Genomic DNA, 22994 nt, shown 5'->3' with positions numbered 1-22994 from the left:
GGCATGGGCATGGGATTGTTATTAGGGCTTAACGGCCTATGGGCTTGCCAAACATGGATGATGGGGAAGGATGGGCCTGCTAAGCGATTAACTGCGAAATGAGAAGCTCATTGATGATTATCGATTCAAATTTGAGAGTCCTTATGAGAAGTGCCCATACAATGGAATATATGAAACAATGGCAAATTGGAATAGGGAATTTCAGGGCGAAATGGGAGCTGCACATTGCATTACTTACGTGTTGAAAGCTTACGTTTAATATTAAAATTGCCTACTCACTTGAATAAACTGAAGTCGAGTGACGTCAGCTTGCCGGAACACAGGGGAAAGCAAGCGGATGGGATTCCCCTGGCGCGGCAACACGGCGTATGATCAATATGGTTGGCCAGGCAATTGAAAGTGATATTCGACCAGGGCGCGCAGACCATGAAGTCGGGCAAGTTGGCCTGGTCGGTCTTCTGCGGATCGCACATTTTGTCCAGGCACATGCGATGGGTCATGCCATTGTCCTCGCAACATTGTCGGGTGTCCGGCAGTTGGGGCATCGCCTGTTTGTCCGTGGTTCCGGCCTTGGACTCCGCCGCCGAGGCGCTGATGTGGGTGAAAAATCGAAGCCGCTCGGTGGGCAGACTCGAGCCAAATTCATTGGTGGCCGTGACAATTACGGCGTACATGGTCAGCGGACTGAGGTTGCTCAGCGTCAACTGAGTCTGATTCATGGGCACCGTGTAGAGGCTAATCGATTCTGGAGTATCAGAGGCCGTGCGGTGAACAATCTCGCCACTCAACTCGTCCTCATCGAAGCTGTGCAAGGTGGTCAGATTAATGGTGTAGCCGGAAACGCGATCGGCCAGTTTATCCGGCGCTGTCCAGCCGATGGTTACACTGGTTTCGCTAACATTCTCGATCGTCACGAAGGTGGGCGAACTGGGTATCAACTGCACGCCCTTCAGGATGCACTGCAGCCCACTGAGTGTGTGCTGAACGCAGGACACACGGGTCTTCAACTTGTCCGTGAACGGAGTGTACTCGCCGCGGCACATGTCCTGGCACAAGTCCGGAATCTGCTTCTCCACGCAGCAGGGCACATGGTTGCGGCCATCCGCCATGCAGCGCACAATGCCGGGAAAGTCCCGTTCGCAGGCCTCCGGATCGATGCCGGTGGTGCCGTCGAGGATGTTGTGGACATTGCAGAAGCCCATGCATTGCGTGGACACGTTGGCCCGTTCGCAGCACTCCGTGAAGTCGTGGGTCACCAGCGGTGGCACTTGACTGGGCCTCCAAAAGCTGCGATTATCCTGCGCGTCCAACGGTGGCGGCAACAGGAACACATCACTCGACTCCGCGGTCGAGGTGTCCGTGGAATTTCCCGGACCACCCGTCGACGAATGAAGCTCCTTAACTGTCAGGGGTTAAGGCGTGAAATTAAGTTTGCGTACATGGAAATTTAATCCATAAAAGAACTAAAAAATGTCCTGCCATATAGTGGATTTATACCCCTTTTGAATGGATATAGCGAAATAATGGCCAATCTTTAAGTGATTAAGATGATTTATGTGATTGAAGAAGCTTTAAATTAAAAAGATAGCTCATTTACAAAAGATAAAATAAATCCTTTGCTTTTTGTACACCTTGTTTGTACCCTTGTTTTTCTGCTAGTGTATCGATTTTTTCGCTGGTACCCACCTGTCAGGATGTGAATGCTGCGGAGAACGGGATCCGAGTTGAGTTCGCATATATAGGCCCCCGAATCGCTGGGCTTAAGAGACTTAATCAAAAGCACCCAAACCTCTCCCCCCGTCTCCAGGTTCCTTCCCTTGGGATCTATGAAAAAGCCCAACATTTGGTTAGATTTAATCCACACCTTCAGGGCCTTGTAAAACATACTCTCATCGTGCAGGATTCGCACCCGGTGATCCTTGGTTACCCGCACTGTGCCGGCGGTCAGGATCTCGTCACCCTTCTTCCATATTACTGTGTTGTTCGCGGAATTATCTGAGACTACGCAGGTTAATAAAGCATCTTTGCTCTCCAAAATAATGGAAGGTCCGCCGGTTCCTTGAATTGAATAAGAGGTCCATAGGTCACTGAAATATTTCTTATAAACCATTCAGAAAGTAGTACTACTTACCAATTGGCACACCACACTTAACATTAGTTATTAGCACACATATCGTTATTATGTGAACCAGCAAAAGTCTGAGCATTATTCCTTGTAGGATAACCTGCAAAACGGAATGCGAAAGAAAAGCGTTAGCAAAATTTAGCCAATCACCTGTAATGCGAAAATCAAACAACATTTTTGTACAAAACTTTAAAGAGCAAAGCCATGGAACAGCGAATGTTTTTCAATCATTTTCATCGCCGGAAAGGAAACATTTTGATATTGCAATAAATGGCCCGGTGAGGCAAAATGCCAGTGGCAACTATGATGGGGTCAGTAAAAGCGAGGGCGTTGGCAGTGGGGGGCGTGGCAGATGGCTGACCTGGGAAATGCAGCCAATTGGGAAACGCTGGAACGTTGGACAAGAGGAAGGAAGCGAGCACAAACAGCTGAAAGCAGCGTCACTTTTGCCTTGGATCCCGTGTTGACGTCAACGTTGCCAGAACATTTGATGTTTGAAAAATAACATTCAGAACCCCTCGAAACTCGAATCGCCTCGCACCACTTTTCCCTCGCCGTTTTCCCGCAGGCTGGATGCCTGGTTTGGTTACCTGTTCTTCGCTTATGGCCAACTCTTTGGATTTTTGTTTAAAAATTCGAACGTGTTTTTTGCTCTACCTTTTTCTGCGTTGATAAAATGTTTAACATTGCAGCGGTAGGCTACACAAAGAAAAAAATCACGCACACTCCTAAAAAATATTAGTTATGCAATTAGGGGCATTTTCTAAAATGTTAAATGCAACAATTAACGAAATAAGTGTAGCCACAAATTAAATATTTTTTTTGTGTTTATTTGATTACAGCCAACATTTTTACCAGCTAATTGATACAACTAAAACCTTTACGGGGATTTCTCTGTATAATGTGAGCTAACCCTCAATTTTCTGGGGAAGTCAAAGTTAAAATTAGCTTTTCCGAAAGACTTGGGTTATTTTTCTCAGTGCTGAGGGGGCTAGATCTGTGGAAATTGGTTCGTGCATTCTGTGAAAGGTGCTCGAGCTGATTGTAGCTGTGTGTGCGTGTGTGTTTGCTCCTGCAGCTGTGTGAGTGTCCTTTACGTGAGAGCGTAACTGAGAATTTGTTGGCAGTTTTAGCGACCATTCCACGGGTAATGGCAACAACAAATTGCGTACACTGCAGCAAAAGAAGTGCGTGCGGCTGCTGCGCTGGTATTCAATTACGAGTACGGTTAATCGATTCACCTAATCGCCGAAGGGAGGTGGGCAGGGGCAGGGGCAGGGGCAGGGGTTAGGGGTCACTTGCTTGCTGGGTCGTCATCAATGACGTTTATCGCCCGACCCCACAAATTTTCTGACCCCCATTGCGCTGACAAACCGCTTAGCTGGCTGGCTGGCATTTGTTTGGCCATCAGCGACACTGAAAAGACCACCCTTTTCCGAGTGGGCGGCACTTGTATGTTATCAGAGTGCTGCGCAGTGGGCGATGGGGGTGAATGGGTGGGTGGTTGTACCTAGGAGAGCATAAGGTGCACAAGGTGGGCTTGTGCCTGCCTTTGTGCGCATCAAGCGCATTTCAAATTGAATTTACAAAGTGCGAACGCGATGCCCGAGCACGCACTTGCCTCCTTCCACGATGCGAAGATTGAGTTACCTGTGCAGGTGAAAGTAGCTTTGTCTAGATGCGCCCCTCAAATGCCATTCATAAATTCCAACGGACTGGAGCAACTGGAGTCGTCTGCCGTGCAACTCGCGAGTTGCTCAATTGCAAAGTGACAAATTTGATTAAATTATAGCGCTATTGCAAAACGATTTATCTTTCGCTGCACTCTGGTGTCGCTTGCCACCCACTCGATTAATTGTTTTTGCCCTTGGCCCCTTGGCTTTTGCTCTTTGCCGCTGCCGCTGCCGCTGCCATTTTTGCGCACTCATCCAGGCACGCACATCCTGTGCACAGACACACACGCACACGTGCCAGGATACACGGAAAATATTACTTTCAGGACCCCAAATGAAGTATGTTAACAGTAAATGCATATATAAATATTTAAGTGGATTCCGACCAAAGAAAAGCGCACCAAGTGAAGGTTTTCTGGGAACCAGAACAGCAAAAATAAATATTTTGAAATTTTCTTTCATATTTAAATACAATAAGAAATACAATAAATAAATATTTTGAATTTTCTTTCATATTTTAAATACAATAAAGAGCACACAATAAAATGCCTATATAATAAGCAAGGTGAATAGAATAAATTAAAAATTACAACAATTATGCTAGTTCTCTATAGCACAATCAATTGCCTTATTAAATTTGATTTATACTTCCGTCCTAATGTTAATTTATTGCACAGCATGCAAATGGCTCTTCCGGCCCTTTACTATTTATTCAAATAATATTTATTTCAAGTAGCAATCTTTATTAACCCCGAAGTAGGTTAGCATTGCCCTTAGTGTAAGCGTGTAAGCTGGTATGTCCTCCACGATGCTGCCATCTATTTGTCTTCATCTGGGCCACAACTACCAAACCTCCTCGCTTCCCATCTCATCTCATCTCATCGCATCGCATCTCGACTTCTCTTGGTGCGCTGTCAACGTTCTGCTCGTTGACGTTGTAAGTAAATTGTATAACGTGGCGTATGAGTAATATGATATGCATGCTTCGATTCGGAGCGTTACGCTGTGTTCTGCGCCGTGCTGGGTGCTCCGTTCCGCTCAGCTCGTTGAAGATGATGTGGTAATCAGTTTTGATTTTATTAGCACAGCAGCGAAGGCAGCGGGGGCAGCGGAGGCAGCGAAGCTGCCACAGACAGTTAGCTGGTGTGCCACCCCAAAAAGGAGCGGTAAGCGCCTCGAATCTTTTTTTACGATGACTTCCATCCAAGTTATATGTGTTGCTCCCTCAACTTCTTGGCATGTCAAGTGGCACACATCAATCCAATCTTTCAACCTCCCCCATATGAAGCCATGGCTTATGATGTAAGATGCGCAACCCTAATGCTCGGGTCATAATTGTTAATGAAATTACGTATACGTTTTTGACTCGAGCGGCAAAGTGGTGCGCTTAGTTGTGCTCCCCTTAATTAAATTTCCTTGGAAGACAATGTGACAAGAGCCCAGCCGAAGCTCAAGTTCTGAATTTAAGTCTGAAGTGCTACGTGTAAGCTGCTAATTAATTTTATTTTCCGCAAATTAAGGGTAAATGCGATTTAGTGAGGGCAAAAGTAAGTCCGCAATTCTTGGCAATTCACAATTTACCGGAATCATTATAAATAATTATAAATCACTGTTAATGAGCTTTTGAAAGCCAAACAATTAGTGATTATACTAAAACGATTAAAATGTCGTTTTTCGAACGGATTTTTTTAAATTGCTCGCCCACAATTAAATGGGCTATAAAAACTTTCTTTTCCTCGTGGGTCCATTCCTCTAGAAAAATATTATCAAGTGCATAAATTAGCATACCACACCGCGATTTGCTTTTCTATTTTGTAACACTTGTATTTTATTACTCGATATTTTTTACGGTGCCCGTCACTAATTAGGGAACTGGGCACACACATTACTGATAAAACCGGGGACTACTCTCAAGGTAAATGAGCCCCAAACAACGTCAAAAAAGTAAGATGAACAACAAGAGACAAAAAAAAGCGGAAAATAGTCCCCAAGAAGGCATCATAAAAGGGCCCAGGCAGGACATTAAGTAAATTAAACAAAAAAGAACGAGAAACAAAAACGAAGAGTGGCTGGATAAATGGGAAAAAAAGACAAGGGACATTTACACATTATTTTATAACATGGCCAAGACAGACAAATGACAGCCGAGACAAGGTGGGCAGCGGCAAAAAAGGGGCGGGGCTGGCAATTGCCACACCAGATCTACTTCATGATAAATAAAATACACCGCAAAACATTTTAAAAGCCAACCGACAACACTTTCCACTTTGCTGCTAATTTAAAGTTAACACCAAAAAGTCGCAGCCACTAGAAAATGGTGAAAGACCCCAAGAACAGGGGTGAAAATTCGGGGGTGGCGGAAGTGAGTTGTGCAGAGAACGGTGAGGGGGCTGAAGGGGGAAAGCTGAACGAGGGTTTCCCACAGCTGGCGCTCCAACTGTCTTTTCGTTCTGGCCAACTTTGTCTGTCTCTGTATGTGTGTGTGTGTGTGTGTGTGCGTTCGGCTTTTGGCCAGGACTACTTTATGGGCTTTGTTGTTGTCCTTTTCTTGTTTTTCTTTTTGGTTTTCCGTTTTTTTTCCCGATTTTTTTCCCACTGCCGGGCAAGGTAATTTTTCTTAATTACCGCAAAATGTTTACCTTGTTGCTTGTGCTTCAGCTTTGGTGGTATATTTTTCAGGTAGACCCAGATAAGGTCCGCATCCCTCGAAAACAACAACCCATAGATTGTGAGTCGCAGTGCGAAAGGTGTAAAATATTTTCGACAGCTCCTACAACACTTTACATTGTTATGGTTTGGTGTTTTTAAGCAGCTTTTGTTCGTTTCTTGTTTTCCCACGCAGCGGAGTGCGGGGCAAAAGTAAAAGTGTTGCATACTTTCCAGTTGCGACAAGCTCTTGTAAACGCACACACACTCACGCAAAACGAGGAGGGTCGGGCAAGGTGAAAAGTCGAGGCTGCAAGGTAAGCCAAAAAGACCTACAGAGCACACACAAACACACATACAGTTGCTTTTCCAAATTGAAACTAATGTTCATAGCTGTGCATATTTCTGTTCTTGCTCTTGCCCGGAAAACTTGAACTTGAGTGTAAAAAATAAACAGCAGAGAAGAAGAACATTGTCAACCTTTTTCCATTCATTTGGCGTGCGAAGGGAAGGTAAAAGTGTGTTTAGGCCTTTTGTTTGGCTTTTCCGGCTTCTACGCTGAGTGAGAAATATGATAATCAAACAAAAAAATTACTCATACGCCCGGTGGGCACAAGTTGTGCAAAACTTTTAGGCCTGGCGATAAGGCGACAAAAGCCCAACTAAAAACAGAAAGGCACAACTTTTGTTTGTTTTTGTTGGGGTCCAGTTCCAGCTAGAGCCTAAATGGAAATGTTGGTTTGTAGCGAGAACACACCTTGATTAAAGAGTTAATACGCCGCTTTTAAATAGGCACAGGCAAAAATGTACAAGAAAGTATTAAATTATTCAGGAATCCTCAGTCGAATTTTGTAATTAAAATTAATACGCAGAACAACAAGAAAACCCCCAACAAATGGCAGAACCGACCGCCGAAATCGGCTTGTGGCATTAAGCCGGAACAAAAGGGAAAAAGCAAAATTTGTTTTTAGCATTAAAACAAAATCAACACACCTCAATGTAAAAATCTCCCCAAAGAGGCATAAACACGATGGGGATGCACAGATGCTGGGAAAAACGCAGGTTTGTGAGCAGCGAATAAGCAAAAAACAAAAAAAAAACCTGTTTCAACAAAGGACCAAAACATAATGAACAATAACAATGAGAGCCGCAAAATGCCAAAGTGTGGTTTGCATTTGTTGCTCGACTGGGAAATGCCCTATGGTAGTTTACTTGGCTACAAGGCTGGAGTCTTCATCTGTTGCTGGGCAACTCATTATGATTATTGCTAAAGAGCTTAGAACGACCCCAATATATTTACATACATAGGCTTTTCCTTGCTTAACTGAGAATGGAATTATGCTTTAAAGATGCTGATGTAGAAATGCTATTTAATATCAACTTTTCAAAACCAGAATAGTAATTTTGATACAATCACTTATACTTCTCCTACAAGAGTGTGTTAAAAGCTAAATAGTTCATACAAATTAAAGATACCCGACCGTTCTTGAAATACCCCTCGATAAGATTGGCAAATATCCGGAAAAAGAGCAAAAATAAGTGCTCAAGCATAACAATAACAGAAGCGGCACATTAAACAAATATTCGGGCGCAAAACAAAACCCAAGCGATGATAAAAAATAATTCTGCACAGCAGTTGAGAAGGGGTAGACGCAGGACTTGCTTTAAAATATATATTTACATATGCAAATGCCAAGAGGGAGGACAAGGGGGGTTTTGTGTCTAAGCAAGCATGTGAGTATTTGTAAATCTGACATAATTGCATGCGCATGTGTGTGTGCGTGTGTGTGTTTGTGTGTGTTGGTGTGCATAAGTTTGTTTTTCGGATTGTTTATTTTGTTTGCACATTTCGCTGGGATAAGGAGCACAAACTTTTTATGCATTTTTCATACACATAATTCGCTTCAAGCGCAAATGCACAATAATAATAATAATAATAAGAATAATAACAATAACAATAGCAGCACAAGCAGACATAACAATCAGGAGCATCGAAATGCACAGCACACTGACTCGAGCTCGAGCTCGAGCCTCGAACAGCGACAACAATGCCGCATTTTCTCCAAAACCCACAGCTATATGCAACTATATGTTCAGCCAGACTCAGCCGCACCAAAGAACTGCCAGCTACAGTTCTACGGCGACAGCAACAACATTGATTTTACATTTCCGCCGCTTTGCCTGCTAACTTCCGCTGCCGTCATTTTCACAACACCACTACACGCACACATTACAATCGGCATCGCAGCATTTTTGTTTTGCCCGCACACACAGCACAGCAACAAGGACACACAACAAACGTGTGCTGTTTGTGTGGGTGTGGGTGCATTCGTTTTCGGGCTGTGATTGCAGGCAGCAGGACAAATGTGCGACAGATGCACTTCAATGGCAGCCAGGGATGTGCAACTAAGGACGTCGTCATCTGGGGAGCTGGAATTTATGCAAGCTGGTTGCGTACAATAGGATTTTTCCTTGCGAATAAATGCACAATTATAATCTGCAAGGAATTTTTTAGCAACGAATTTTGAAGTTTCCATTTCTTACATTTTAAAAATGTTTGTTCTATGTCAAATACCAAATTAGGTATTTAATTGAGGTATTTAATTGTTCTATGTCAAATACCAAATTAGGTATTTAATTGAATCAACAAATTAAATGTTATTGTAAGATATATTCTTTAAAATTCTTAAAAAATAACCATGACATGCCCTGAAAGCATTTTTATACATATTCCTATACAAATTGCTAAAAGTCTTCCTTTGTAGTAAGTAGATTGATGAGTATCATATTGCATATCCCAAGAATGTTTAAAACATGAAACGTTCTAAACTCCTTGACATATTGTAATGGATTACCAAAAACTGCAGCGTCCTTAAAATTCGTTGGCAATGAATTGGTTATCTCAGCTCAATTTTTATAAATTCACACCAGTTGTTCAAAAGTGACCAAATTAATAATGCAAAGGGATGTTCGTGCTTTTTTATGGCATTTTTAAACCATTTTCTTTTACTGCGAGCACGTGAAATGCACTTTCCATATGCGTATCTGCGTTCATTCCTGATGGCAAGGATGTGGCCACTTCAGACTTTCGGCATGTGGCTGCCACAGAGCTAAAAAACACCAAAACAACTTGATGAAAGTTGTAAAGAGCATAGCAGAGCAATCTGCAACCTGCAACCTGCAACCTGCAGTGGCAAACGCAGTTGCACTTGCCTTTTGCCTTTGCTTTTGGCTTTGGCCGTTGTTTCTAGTAGTTGGCAACAAATAAAACATGGTATAACTCCGCAGCAAACGAGCCACGAACACACATATGTGTGGGTGCGACGGGTGTTTGGGTTAACGGAAGTGCTTACCAGGCCAACAGCTACAAGTTGGCTAAGTCGGTAAGCTCAGAAAATGCCAACAACCGGGACTCCAAGGAGTTTCTGCAGTTGACGAACGCTGACGAACTGGCTCAGACATCCTCGAAGGACCTCGGTTGCAGTTACATGGCTGCCTGCCTGTGTATTAGTGCTATAGTGTGTGTGTGCGTGGTTAGAAATTAGATTTACTAGTTTCCCGACAAACCCAAAAGCCTGAGACCCAGCTACCCTGCCGAGAAACTACCCTGCTGAAAAGTACGAAAAACTTCATCTAAGCTAAGCCAAGTTTTTCCCAAAAACCCGAAAAAAAGAGAAAAAAGAGAAAAAATCATAAAAAAGATACCAAGTAAAACAAATGCTTGCGGCACTTTAGAGCTCGTATACCCCGTTGTACTATTAAATTTACCCATGGGAATGTTGACTTTTTGGCTTTTTGGGGCAGTTTCAACACTTTTGTTGTTCTCCGCACCAAATTGGTTGCACACAAACCCAGCAACTGTGGATATCAATAAAAATATTGCTGCTTTTACCCCATCATATCTGTGTTTGTAAACGACTTAATCACTTGGAAATATCAGAGACCAGCTGAGTGTGGCTTTTACCAAAGTGTTACAAGTTTATGGTCATCAGCGGAGTAGGAAGGAATAAAGCAAGAAAAAAATGTGAACGAAACAAAAACTTTTATTACGGACATTTGTGGCAGAGCAGCAACTTCTAAGTGGTTCAATTGGACTGGTCATCCTTTTGGTCGCAATGCGGTGTTAGTTTTGCTCAAAACTTTTATGGCCTAATTTCGCCATTGAAAATCAACTGCGATACTAAGCATTTAGACAGCAAAATAGATAAACTATTTTCTAGGACATGTGGGAAAAGTTTATTGAGATTATAGGAACTGGCCAAATGTCAGCTTGCAATCAAATGCAATAAATGTGATTAAACAAACAACCGAGGTGATGGTACATTCAAATGTAATTTCAGTTTGGTATTTATTCATTTTTCAGTGTGTAAAATATTTAAATGAACCATTAATAGATGTGGAGAAACTAAGCATACCTTCTTAATTCCTTTGTAAAAAATCTCATAAATAAATTAGTTATAATCAGACAAGGTAGCAGATGGAAAATCTAATTATGAGCCATCGCGGTAATTTTAGCACGTGCCTGAGGACGACAGCAGCGAAAGGAAAAAGGACGAACCTGATTTCAAAGAGCAATTACATTAATTTTGCTCAAGAGCAACATGCACTCAGCGCTAAACTTCATTGCAACAAAATTTCCGCACCAATGTGCAAAGAGTTTTGCGGCAGTAATGGCAAAGTGGAGGCGGTGTATCCGAAACTGAGTCCTGCAATGAGGATAAAAGTGAGGCCTGGAGGCGTTGCCGCCATCGAGGAAAGTCAACCGCGACCCAAAGTGCCAAGTTCGCGTGCCACAGTGTTGGTGTGCACTGTGAGTATCCGTGAGTATCCGTGAGTATCTGTGTGAGCACCACGAGGTGCTAATGAGCTGCAGTTTGCAGTCACTGAAGATGTTAGCAGGCAGCCATTTTGCTGTTACCAACTTTGGCTGTTTTCCGTGCTGACAGCACTTAAAAGCTTTGTGCCACACACACACATACACTCGAAACAAGTGCGCCCTCCAGTCGAATCTTCAAACCTTTAAATAAACCTTAATTAGGATGGAAAAGAATACTAAAGAATGCCAACTCTAAAAATTTTTCTTAAAAAATATGAACAATTTTTGAAGTATGTTACACATTTTTTAGTTTCTTTTTTGCGTGTACCTCGCTTTTAACTCCCCAATTTTCCGCCCTCTGTTTGGTGACGTGTGTTTACGCTGTTGATATTTTTGACATTTTCGTTTGACGTTCTCGTTATTGTTACTGCATTTTGTGCAAGAGATGCTGCTGCTGTTGCTATTTTGTATTTCGTTTTCCTTGCTTCTATTATTTTCATTTTTGTTTTAATTAAAATTTCACATGTTAACGTTTTTCGAAGGCAACGGTGTACGTAGGTGTATTGCCACTGCCGCCGCTGCCAAATGAATGAGTTTCTCATTTCCTCAGCCAACGAGCATCCGCTCAGTGGCTTTCTTCTTATTGGATCACATAATTGTGATGCGGAATTTCAATCATTTACAGCTGTGCACATGCAGCGTGGGAATGTACAAAGGTAATTAAATATAACAAAAATATTCCTGCATAAGTAATGTTATTATATTTTATTAAATATAATTTAAATACAATGATTTCCTTTACAAACGTCTTATAAAACTATTAAAGCGGCTCAAAGTGCACAGATCTAGCGCATTATATATTCACATATATTTACCATCATTCCTCTTAATTTGATAGGTATGATGGACGAGTATTTCCACGCTTCTGGCATTGAAACATCAGTACAGCTAATTGCATAATTGTTCTAATTGCTCCAACTCCCCATTAGATACAGTAGGTAGTTTGTAGCCGGTTTCATGTTGCAATTAATTTGAGATGGTGGGTGTTTTGTAGTCTAAACACCTTCCTAGATTTTATATATTTTTTCCGATGAACTGTCGCCGTTTTTACGTTGGTTGGCTGTCAGCTGCATTTTGCGCTGGCAAATGCATCGCTCCATCTACTTGGACCCCTGCCCACCCAAATCGCACAGAGTTTTTATAGTTTTTTCTGTTCCCAATCTATCAAGTCCAAGCACCCGCCTTCGCGTCATCTATCGATGATTTCGCTAACTGTGAAACTATAGCGCAGGGAGCACTGTCATCGGATTGGCACCTCACCCACCCACTCAGCCACCAACCCACCCACCCATCCGCCGGCAGATACCCACATTCATATCCAAAGCCACCCACTCGCTTCCGTGTTGTGTTCTCGGGGCTTTGTTCCGCTGACATGATGCGCGTCAATTAAAATACGGAAAATGGAAAAGTTTTCCACGTTTTGGCCATGATTTCGCCGATAGCAGCGCGGAAATTCGTTGATCGACTTTTATGCGCTTTCAAGCTGCTGATGTCTCAGACAGTCGGGGATTATCCCTTTATCCCGCTTTATACCGCTTTTATAAATCACGAGTAAAAACCAAGTTGACATATCTTTGGAAGCCAATTTGCCCTTTAACTATTTCAATTTAATATTATTATTGGTGCATTTTGTGTATGCAAACCTTATTCATATTTGATAGGTTCCATTTGTCCAGGCAATTAAAAGGCCTGAGAAAACATTTAATTTATTGTCGATCCAATGGCGGGCATCCATTTGTTCACTTCGCCGTTGGTCTTGTTATTTTTTAATTAAATAAATATATGCGATTTAATAATGTAATCCCTGCAGCTGTTTGCCACGTCCCCTTGCTGACACGAAACAATTGTTTAATAAACAAATACCAGACAGTGCTGAAAAAATTATTTTATTTTTCTTTACACTCGCAACATCCAATCCTTAATCAAATTAATTAAAATCATTTTAATAGCTTATGATAAAATTCAGTCATTAAAAAACCTGCCATTAAGTCGACTATGTAATGCCCTTGAGCAAGCAAATTAAGTTAAATTTCACTAGATTACAAGAGATTTTCTTTGTCGGCAAAAATTATAAATATTTGTATTTGTTATACTCGCCCCTGGCCCCGTAGGCCCCTTCATGGGTTATTCATTGAATTTGTAAAATGCAAATCAAAGTCCATTGTCCGCGCGTCTGGACAATTAATCAAAAACACATTAACGATTTTCGAGTTGCTGGTCCACCCTGAACTTGGCCCGTACTGATTAAATGCAATTAATTTTCTGTCACCAGCAATTGTGCCTACAATTTAACAGGCGAGTGCAAAAAGTGGACATAAAACAAAATGAGGCATCTTGCCTGAAATCAGTTGCAAAAGCCATTTCAGAAAATTAACAAATAAATACATGAGTGAGCCAGCGACAGCGAATTACAAACGATGGACAAAGAATGAAAATGTAAATACAAGTTGTTGGGCATCAAGTTTGTTTGGGCCATATAAAAAATTTTTAATTAAAACGAAAGGGAGGCGGTGGCGTCTGTAGTGCCATAAAGTTGACAGACTTCATAAAGTTTTCGAAAATAAGTTCTTCCTGGTATTAATAGGACACAAAAACTTTCGAAGGACTATTTCTTACAATGCCAGTTTAGTACTATTTAAATGCTATTTTAATAAATAATAACAAAGCTTTAATAATAATACTAAAAAAATAAATTATTGAAAAGCATAATTTAAGCAGCAACAAACGTGGACGTGTTTAAAGTATTCATGTCATTAATAATTGATTTATTCGAACCCATCCATAAATAAAAACCTTTGGTCTCGACAACCGTATCGAAATACATTGATATCCAACTTTTAACTTCTGCGAAGTACATCCAGATGTCAGCCTATCGAAATTGTTGATTCAATAACACTTCAACTCCGCAAATAATTAATCATGGTATGTCAGTTGGCCAATGGCTGGCACTGTAGGAAGTAGATACACCATTCCGATTTGGACCCGGCCCCAACTGAACTGGAAACCCATTCGGCTGCGGGCAATCTTCAGTCAGTTGTCAGCGTTGTCAGACTCGTCGGACGAGCAAAGCCAATAGCATTTGGTTTTAACACGTTTTACTCTTCCTGTTTGCCAAAACATTTCGTTGCTCGTCGATTTTTAATGAGAAAAGGGTTTTATTCCGTTTCACTCTTATAGATTTTTTGTTGGATGGTTTTAATCACGAAACCGGGGGAACGGGCCATCAGTCAAAGTGGCAAACTAATGGTTTATTTATACAGACAGGATTGAGGGATTAAATTAGATTTTAATTCAGAAAGAAAACGTTGCGAAATGGTGAATGCGGTCGGGCCATTCATTCATGGCAGCAAGGACATTTTAAGAGGATAAACCACTTTGGAGACTTCACTACATTAAGCAAAGATCATAATCGCCTTGAACAGCATAATCGCCTTTGTACAAAACTGAAAACAGGAAACTGAAAACTAAAAACGGAAAACGGAAAACAATGCAGCAGACTACACAAAACTGTTGCTTACAGATGGAGTGGGAAAAATGGGCAAAGACCGAAGGATGTTGCTGCTTAGTGCCAGCAAATGCGCGAAAATTTCCAAAACGAGTTCGCACCCACTTAGGTGCTGAGGTGCAATCTGTTTACTCAATAATTTGCACCGAAATGAATGTACATTTTGCATAGAAATTCCCCAAATGCCGAGCGCACTCCGCTGGACTCGCTGACGTTGCGCATACGCAGCGTTGTATGCAAACTATCCAACTGGGAGATGGATGGATGGAGGCGGGAATGGGTCCAAAGCGCCAAGGATCCAGAGTCAAAGAAAAGTTCCCTTAACAAAAAAGTTGATTTATAAACAAACTTTTGCGGCACAAAGTTGTGTTCGGACGGTCAACAAATGGAAAAGAAAAACATGCTCGCCAAATGGCCAAGGAAAGTTAAAAGTACGCCAAGCCAGTCGACCAGATGCCGTCTTTGGGCGCGTGCTACCCTCGAATTTGTGGTGTTCCTGTGTGTTTGCCCACAGAAAATCCGAATCTGGAAATGTGCAAGTCCAAACACACAATAGACGGCCCCAAGAGTTGAGGCAAAATCAGCATAAAATACGCAGTGAAGAAACATCATTGAAGTTAAATAATAACGCGACCAGATACAAAAGCACAAATAAAGTAGTTGAGTTGAGTGCCAAGCATTTTCCTCATCCATTCCCGTCGCCATGAAGTTGGTGTCTGGATAGATGGCTCCAATATGCACAGAAATGGAGTTAAAAGTTCACTGAAAAAAACAGATTTCTGTTTCCCGAAATAAAATTGTACATATATATGAGTTGGAACTCCTATAATAAGGCATAATATATTATTAGTTATACAACATCTTTGGACATTGAAAAATACAACGTGGCCCTAGCCAAATAACACTGCAATCTGCTTTTATCTCATTTTGTTATTATTTTTAATTGCATTTGAGTACGATATTTAACAAGATAGTTTACTTGACTCAATGTTTGGTACATGTCCACATCAGGCTTATGGGAAATGGCACTATATAAAATACCAAACGGCAAATGGGCCCTAATCCATCACTTAAATTCCGATACATATTTTTGGCCAGTGCCAAAGTAGCTGCAAAAAACTGAATAAGAACCTGCCTTATCCGCCCTCCATTTCCCACTTCCAAATCGCCGCCCACAACACCCACCAAATCAGAACAGACACCCACCCACTTTCAGATCCCCATTTCCACTCACTCCAAAGTCTTCAGTCAAATCAGTTGTTGGCACGATTTCTGCAAGCAAAAATAAATCGAAAAAGGCCCCAAGAAAAACTCTATAAAAAAGGAAAACAAAGTTTCAGCACAGCGACCGCCAAAAAAGGCGAGAAGCAGTAAGCGCACTGGAAAAATAATTAACCAATATGCTGTACGGAAAATCTTTTCTATAGGTTCTTCATTTTAATTAGTTGATTTGATAAAATTTAGCAAAATAACATTTTTGCTTGAATTCAAACATTATTAAATAATTATAAGTGTAATCACATTTAACATAAGGTTCTGAACCGAAATTCAAATTAACACAGATTTATTAACAGTGCAGCAAATCGGGGAGTAACCAACACAACGCACAATCGACAAGTTGTGCGCATTGCCTTAACTTCTGCCACAAAATTTTAGTTTCCGGCTTTTGATGGCTGGGCTGCATGCTTCTTTAGCCTTCTTCTGCAGCAAGTTTTATTCTTTCTGAGTCTGGATTCTGGTGAAAAGATGTTTTGGCTGTTGCTTATTTGATTTTCCCGCTGGCTTTTGTTGCACCAACAACCAGAGATCCAGAGACAAGAGCATGTGTACGACAGACACCGAGTAGAGACAACCACCACAACAGCAACCACCGAGGCAAATACGCAAAAATGTTTGTAATTTTCCAACTTATAAGCGAATATCTTCAAAACGTGCAGCCGAACCGACCAAACCTACCAAACCGAAGGCCAAAACTGGGCGCTGTGTATGCCAACTTCCTCCCCAGAAAGCCACTTGAAAAGCAGCTTTAAGCCAACAAAACCAACAGACAACGAACAACGAACAATTTGGCAAGAGATGAAGCCAGGAAAAAGTTCCGAAGGGACTAGCAGCTGATGTCTGGCATCTTAAAATGAAAATGAATGGGAAACCTTTTTGGCCCCGCTTGATTGAAAGTGTTGAAATAGTCTTTCGGGTCAGCTGTCGGGGGCATTAACATGGCCAAATTGTATCGGGGATTAGCGCTAAATGATATTGCAATATTGATAGTTTCCGACATGGCCCCAAAAACTTATCCCTAGAACAAGTACTTATCGCAAATGAATGTTGACGAAATGGCTCTCGATTGTTTTGTGTCCTTGTTCATCTGCCCATTCTGTTGGCTGTGCGAAATATTTACTGATAAGCCATTCGGACATCTTGGGGCTTAGACATAATCGATGGGAAATCATTCTTGTACAGATAGACAGTATTTACTTGGGGCGCATTCAGCTTTTCGTTCAGCGATTAATGGCTCGACGAGGGAAAATAATAATTTACGCCTTTCAATCGAAGAGAATTTATGTGCGGCATAATAATTTACGTTTCTATTGAAACAAATCACATTTCATTCAAAAATATGGGAAATTATTCGAAAACTAACTGAAAGATAACTGATGACTTTAACTAATATTAAAATATTTTAAAATCACGACAGTTGCTAATGCTTGAATATCACATCCAGTGCCAAATTTATAGCAGGAGAATCTACAAAATGCTTTGAGTAAAATACCTAATTATTTCTTGGTAAAATTAAGCTATATATTGCTCCCAGAAATTCCGTGCGAAACTTTCGCAATAACCCCTACTTCCCATAGTTTTATATAACCACCTGCTTATATAAAGGCCACCACAAACGTATTCTTGAGACTCGCTAAACTAGCAGACAACTAAGCCAATTTCCTTCATCCCCATAAAGAAGGATATTTAGCAGGAGCACCTGCCACAATCAAGTAGCCACGCTTCCAATCTGGATCAACTCCCACTCGGCAACTCGGCAACTCAAAGAGAACTCATAAATCCGAGGTCGGGGAGCAGGTTTATAATCATCATCAGGCCATAAAGTATTGTCTGCTCCAACAGGTAAATAAGAAAACTTTTGCCTCACTCAACCTGCGCCATAAACAACTTACCTTGTCTTGGACCATCAGCAAAGCCAAACCAAGCAGATGACGTTGGTCACTGGTCTGCAGTTAAAGTTGGTCCACAAGTGCACAGTCCAGAGCATCCTGGTATTTTGCAATTAAACAAAAACCGAACAGAAGCCAATAAAACTTTGACCACTTTAGTAGACCGGAGCAAAGGACGCAATCCAGGCTGCCCACCACACACACACACACACAGAGACATAAAAGTGCGAATAATAATTAATAGAAAATTAAATTTTCCACTCTGTGGGGGAAAATATGCTGAATTGCAAGGAACGCAGCAAAGCAAATAATATTTCAGACCATAGACATGAGCAAAGGCTTTTGTTTGCAAATGGAAATCGGTTTAGCAAAAACTTTCAACATTATGCCAACCTTTTTTTGCACGTTCCTCAATTTGTGTGCGGCACATGTGGATATAAAAAATTAGCAAATCGAAACGATAGTCCAAATATGCAAAACAAATATATCACAAAATTATATAATTTTTTTCAGACGTATTGACAGTTTACTTAGCTTCAAGCGGTTTTTATTTTATATTCATTTCTGGTTCGGGTTTTTAACTTTGAATAATCTGATTCGAAATAGTTAGGCAATTAACAACATAGATATTTGTTTCAATATACAGAATATCATTTTAATTTTTAAATTTTCCCGTTTAAACGAAATTTCACTTAAACTTAATGACTTTCAGTGTTAAAATCAACATCGTTTATATGCCATGTGAGCAAACTACATTGTAGATGTAACTCCACACGATTTTTTCGGGCTGACTCTAGAGTTGACTCCATGCTCTCTGGATTGATCTTTGCTCGCCAATTTGATCTTGCAAGTGATCACACTTAAGAACACAAGCACTACACTCACTGCTCGACCGGTAAGAGAACTATTTTGCGACTGGAAATTAGAAGACATACCTTACAGTCCTCGCTAGAACCGTTTGGGAATTATAGGGCAACAAGAAAATATTTTTCCTAAGCAAATATTAAGAGCGGCAATAAGTAGGTGTTCCGACAGTAAGTAAGGCTTTAATTAAGACAATTTTTACTACTTTGTGCAAGTAACACATGCATACATACATACATACATACATACATACATACATACATACATACATACATACATACATACATACATACATACATACATACATACATGCATACATACATACAAACATACATACATACATACATACATACATACATACATACATACATACATACATACATACATACATACATACATACATACATATATGCATACATTCATACATACATACATATATACATACATACATACATACATACATACATACACATACATACGGTAAGAGAGATTACTTGAAATACTTTGTGACTCTAAACTAGAAGACATGGCTTACAGTCTTCATTGTTTCCTAAACAAAAATCTATATTATTTGTACTCTGGCAATCGAGTACAAAGTACTCGTCAGTAAAAAGTAAAAACTCGAATTTTGGATTGCCTTAATATGATAATTATTTAATTACATCATAGAAATAGTAATAGGTGAATAAATGTTCATAATAATACCGACTTATTTTAATATTACTTTATTATAATAATTACTTTATACTAGAAAATATGTTGTTATTTGATCTTAGTGATTCTTAGGTGCGCAGGTCCTGCCTCAGGAATTAAATTTTGCAATAAACAGGTTGCATATGAAGTTTTTTATTTATTTAGTTTATTTATTAGTGCAAATTATTAGTATAAAAGTAAAAAAAAATGCAAACTTATGTAAATTACCAATTTTCAGTATTTATACTGAAATTATATTATTATTATATTTAAATGCAAATATTATTCTAGTGTCTTTGGTAGAACACAAAGCCATAAAAAGGCCACGAAAATAAAGAAACTCCACGCATTTACTCCTGATTATAATTGAAAATTTAATTATTTTCAATGGAAGGGAAGCCCAGCAGGGCTTATTTGTTCACTGTATTTGTGGGAGTGTGCAAAAGCACACATGTAATATATATATCCATATATATATTTCTATCTGCACAGTTGTGTGTTTGTGTTGCTGTTTGCTGCCTATTAATGTCAAGTTGCCGTAATGAGCACACAAAAAGCAGCTGATGATGCTTGGAAAAGATACACCGGGAAAAATACTACATTCCTACTAATAGAGCAATATAATAGGTGTAATTATGGAACATAGTAATAAATAATAAAAATAATATAACATAAAATGGGAAATCTTGTTCAAACCCTGTTATCTTTTCATAACTGGTTCATTAAACACAATATTTCAATGAATACTACCACCACTTTTTAAAGTAAAAGATACGGTCTTTGTTAAACATTTTTGATTATAATGTTGTGGATGAACCATTATATTTTTTGCAGTGCGCCACCGAAGGACAATTGGGTTGGGGGATTCGGAGTAGGGATTTTGGGGGCGGGGAGATATCGGGGATTTTCCTGTGTCAAGGCGTAAGGGCGTGCAAAAGCATTAAGGTTAGCTGGAATGGGTCCTGTTCGAAGGATACATCCGTGTGGCCGGGACAGGGATTGGGACTCCGGCTCCGGCTCCGTCTGCTGCTGTTGCCGCTTTTTCACTTATTTATGAAAATGAACCAAAAATCAAGAAGTTAAATTGGTTTTGTGTTTTGTTAACTTTTGTCTGCCAGGCAGCCATTCTCCTTCCGATTTTGCTTTTTGCGCTCTGTTTCAACCTGTCGACTTTGTTGTTACTTTGTTTATGCATGCGTGGTCATGTGCACAAATGTGTGTATATAATTGAAAATACTCGCACACAAATCCGCACAATCCGAGGGGGGGTTGGGGGTACGGGGATGGGGCGAAATAAATATGGGCCCAGTGAAATACAAAGTGAAATTTATACCCGTCCGTCTGAAACCTAAATACGTATTATGCAGACGCCACACTTCACTAACCCGACGGAAAACCCCGAGAAAATCGCCAAGCCACCCCGACATGTGGGGAAAACTTTGCCGTTGACAAGGCAACTTGACATCGAACCGTCGAGGGGGGGGCGGGAAAAAGCCAAGATACTGACTGACATAGTTTTGTGGGCGTCTTTTGTATTCTCATCTAGTTGAAATTTCTTCTTTTTTCGTGATGTGGGCCCTGTGTTGTGGGCCGGGCTAAAAGTTATGGCAGAAAGTATGAGAATGGCTGTAAGTAGTTTTGGTAACTGTTTTTGATAATCAAACGTAATTTATGGGTCTTGAACTTGCCCCTTTAGAACCAGCTATCTCATTCCGCCGGTTCAACGTACTCAATATTAGCAGCCATAAATGTTTATTACACACAGACATTTTGTTAACCCCTTTTCGAGCCAAAGACGTGGTTACTGCAGATATCCTCAGGAATTTATGGTGTTGCCTAAAGGATTTGAAGAAGACGTTAGATTCAATAACATCGAAATAAATCGAATTGACCATAGCCCGACCAGTTGATGACTAATAAAAATAAGCTTTTAGATGTGCCGCACAAATAAAGCAATACTAATTTGGTTCCTAATTAATAGGCAAATATATAAGTACGCAAAACATTTCGCTTATATGTGTAGCTTGATAGGTGCATATTGTTTGGTCGAAAACGTATTTAAAACCGGTTTTGTTTATATTTCTCATTTCTATCGTACAGTCATCAATAGTCGTCTGAATACAAAGGAGAGAGTAACAGATCTCAAAGTAACGAAAATGCAATTAAATTTACCCGACTGCACGTTTACAGCACACAAGCAAATTGCTCAGTAATTTTAGCACTTATTTGAGAAAGGTAATTCATAAGAAACATAAGATAGAAAATTGTTGAACTATCTTGAGAAACCATTTACAACGAAGTGAGTTCTCTGAATGATTGAAGAAATGCAGAGACAATGAAAATTTAAGTTTCTATAAATATGACGAAACTTATATTATTTGTATTACTTTTAGAGAAAGACTGCACCACTGTCCAATTGCAAGCCAAAGTTCAAGCCCAATTCACACAGCTGTCGTTGGCCCACAAATCCTGTCACTTATCGGCCATTCACCTGACCGCTTTCTCGTCTGCTAACTAAATTATGTGAAGGCCAAAAACAACACTGAATGCATTTGACAGCATTATAAATGCAGAATTATCAAGCTACACCAGGGACAGGACCGAGGAACATCAGTTCCCAGGACAACGAAGACGTTGCCAGGCTGCCAGGCTGCCAGGGAATCCTTGGCTTAGGGAAATGAAGCAACGCTTTTGTCAGTCCCCCCTCATAAATTGCATTAATATGCAAGGGGGTTTTTGGGGCCAGGGTAAATTATGCCAGGACATCAGCAAGTAGAACAACAAATAACCGCCTGATTGCAGACTATTAACAGCATTAAAGATGAACCATTTAAATAATTCCCGCTTGAGTTCAAATGTTTCGGCAGACTAGCCTCTTACAAACACAGATGTTCACTCAGTGCCCGATAATTCGGTTTATACATAGATATTCCATATATATATGCCGAGACTTTCGGTGAACTAAGGCATATAAATTACTAATACGCACTGTTGTCTTTGCCTGCAATTGGACAGATACACATGTTGCTAGTAGCATTTGTAATTCAAGTGTAAAATAACAACGTTTTCACCTTGCCCACAATGTAGCCAAATGTTTCACTTTGTCTGGGACACAAAGATTCAATTAGTTTGTCATTGAATACATTTTGATATGTCAGTCAGAGTTTGATTTAGCACAGATTGTAGACATTTGCTAATTGAATTATATTTATCGTGAATTCCAAGATTTTGTTGAGGGATTTTGTAATTAGATTTCCTGCTGGAATGCTATGCAAAATGGCTAAGAACGTCAATTGTGACTTTTTATTAAGGCACCAGGTTAATTTCTTATTTGGATAATCAATGAATCTGCCACCCTTGAAAAGTACTTCAATTATTTCTCCCATAATCACTGAAATTTGCATTAAAATTATGGAACCTTGCCTCAAACACAGATTCTTAGTTA

At 40.3% G+C, this 22994-nt stretch overlaps 1 protein-coding gene across 2 annotated transcripts in view; it reads right to left on the bottom strand.

Annotated features, from left to right (window-relative positions):
* Positions 1-22994, bottom strand: part of LOC6543956 (Ig-like and fibronectin type-III domain-containing protein 2) — a 69378-nt gene that overhangs the window by 14785 nt on the left and 31599 nt on the right. For both annotated transcript variants that reach the window (XM_026977251.1, XM_001972726.3), the window contains exons 3-6: positions 2132-2225; positions 1888-2058; positions 1687-1824; positions 280-1402 (exon numbers count right to left, since the gene is read on the bottom strand). In XM_026977251.1, the coding sequence (XP_026833052.1) occupies positions 280-1402; positions 1687-1824; positions 1888-2058; positions 2132-2207 (1508 nt within the window). In that variant the 5' untranslated portion in view covers positions 2208-2225. The remainder of the gene's footprint in view (positions 1-279; positions 1403-1686; positions 1825-1887; positions 2059-2131; positions 2226-22994) is intronic.

Source organism: Drosophila erecta, unplaced genomic scaffold (assembly GCF_003286155.1).
Source record: "Drosophila erecta strain 14021-0224.00,06,07 unplaced genomic scaffold, DereRS2 tig00000021-arrow-pilon, whole genome shotgun sequence".
NCBI classification, from domain to species: Eukaryota; Metazoa; Arthropoda; class Insecta; order Diptera; family Drosophilidae; genus Drosophila; species Drosophila erecta.
This window is presented reverse-complemented; position numbering and strand designations above follow the sequence as displayed.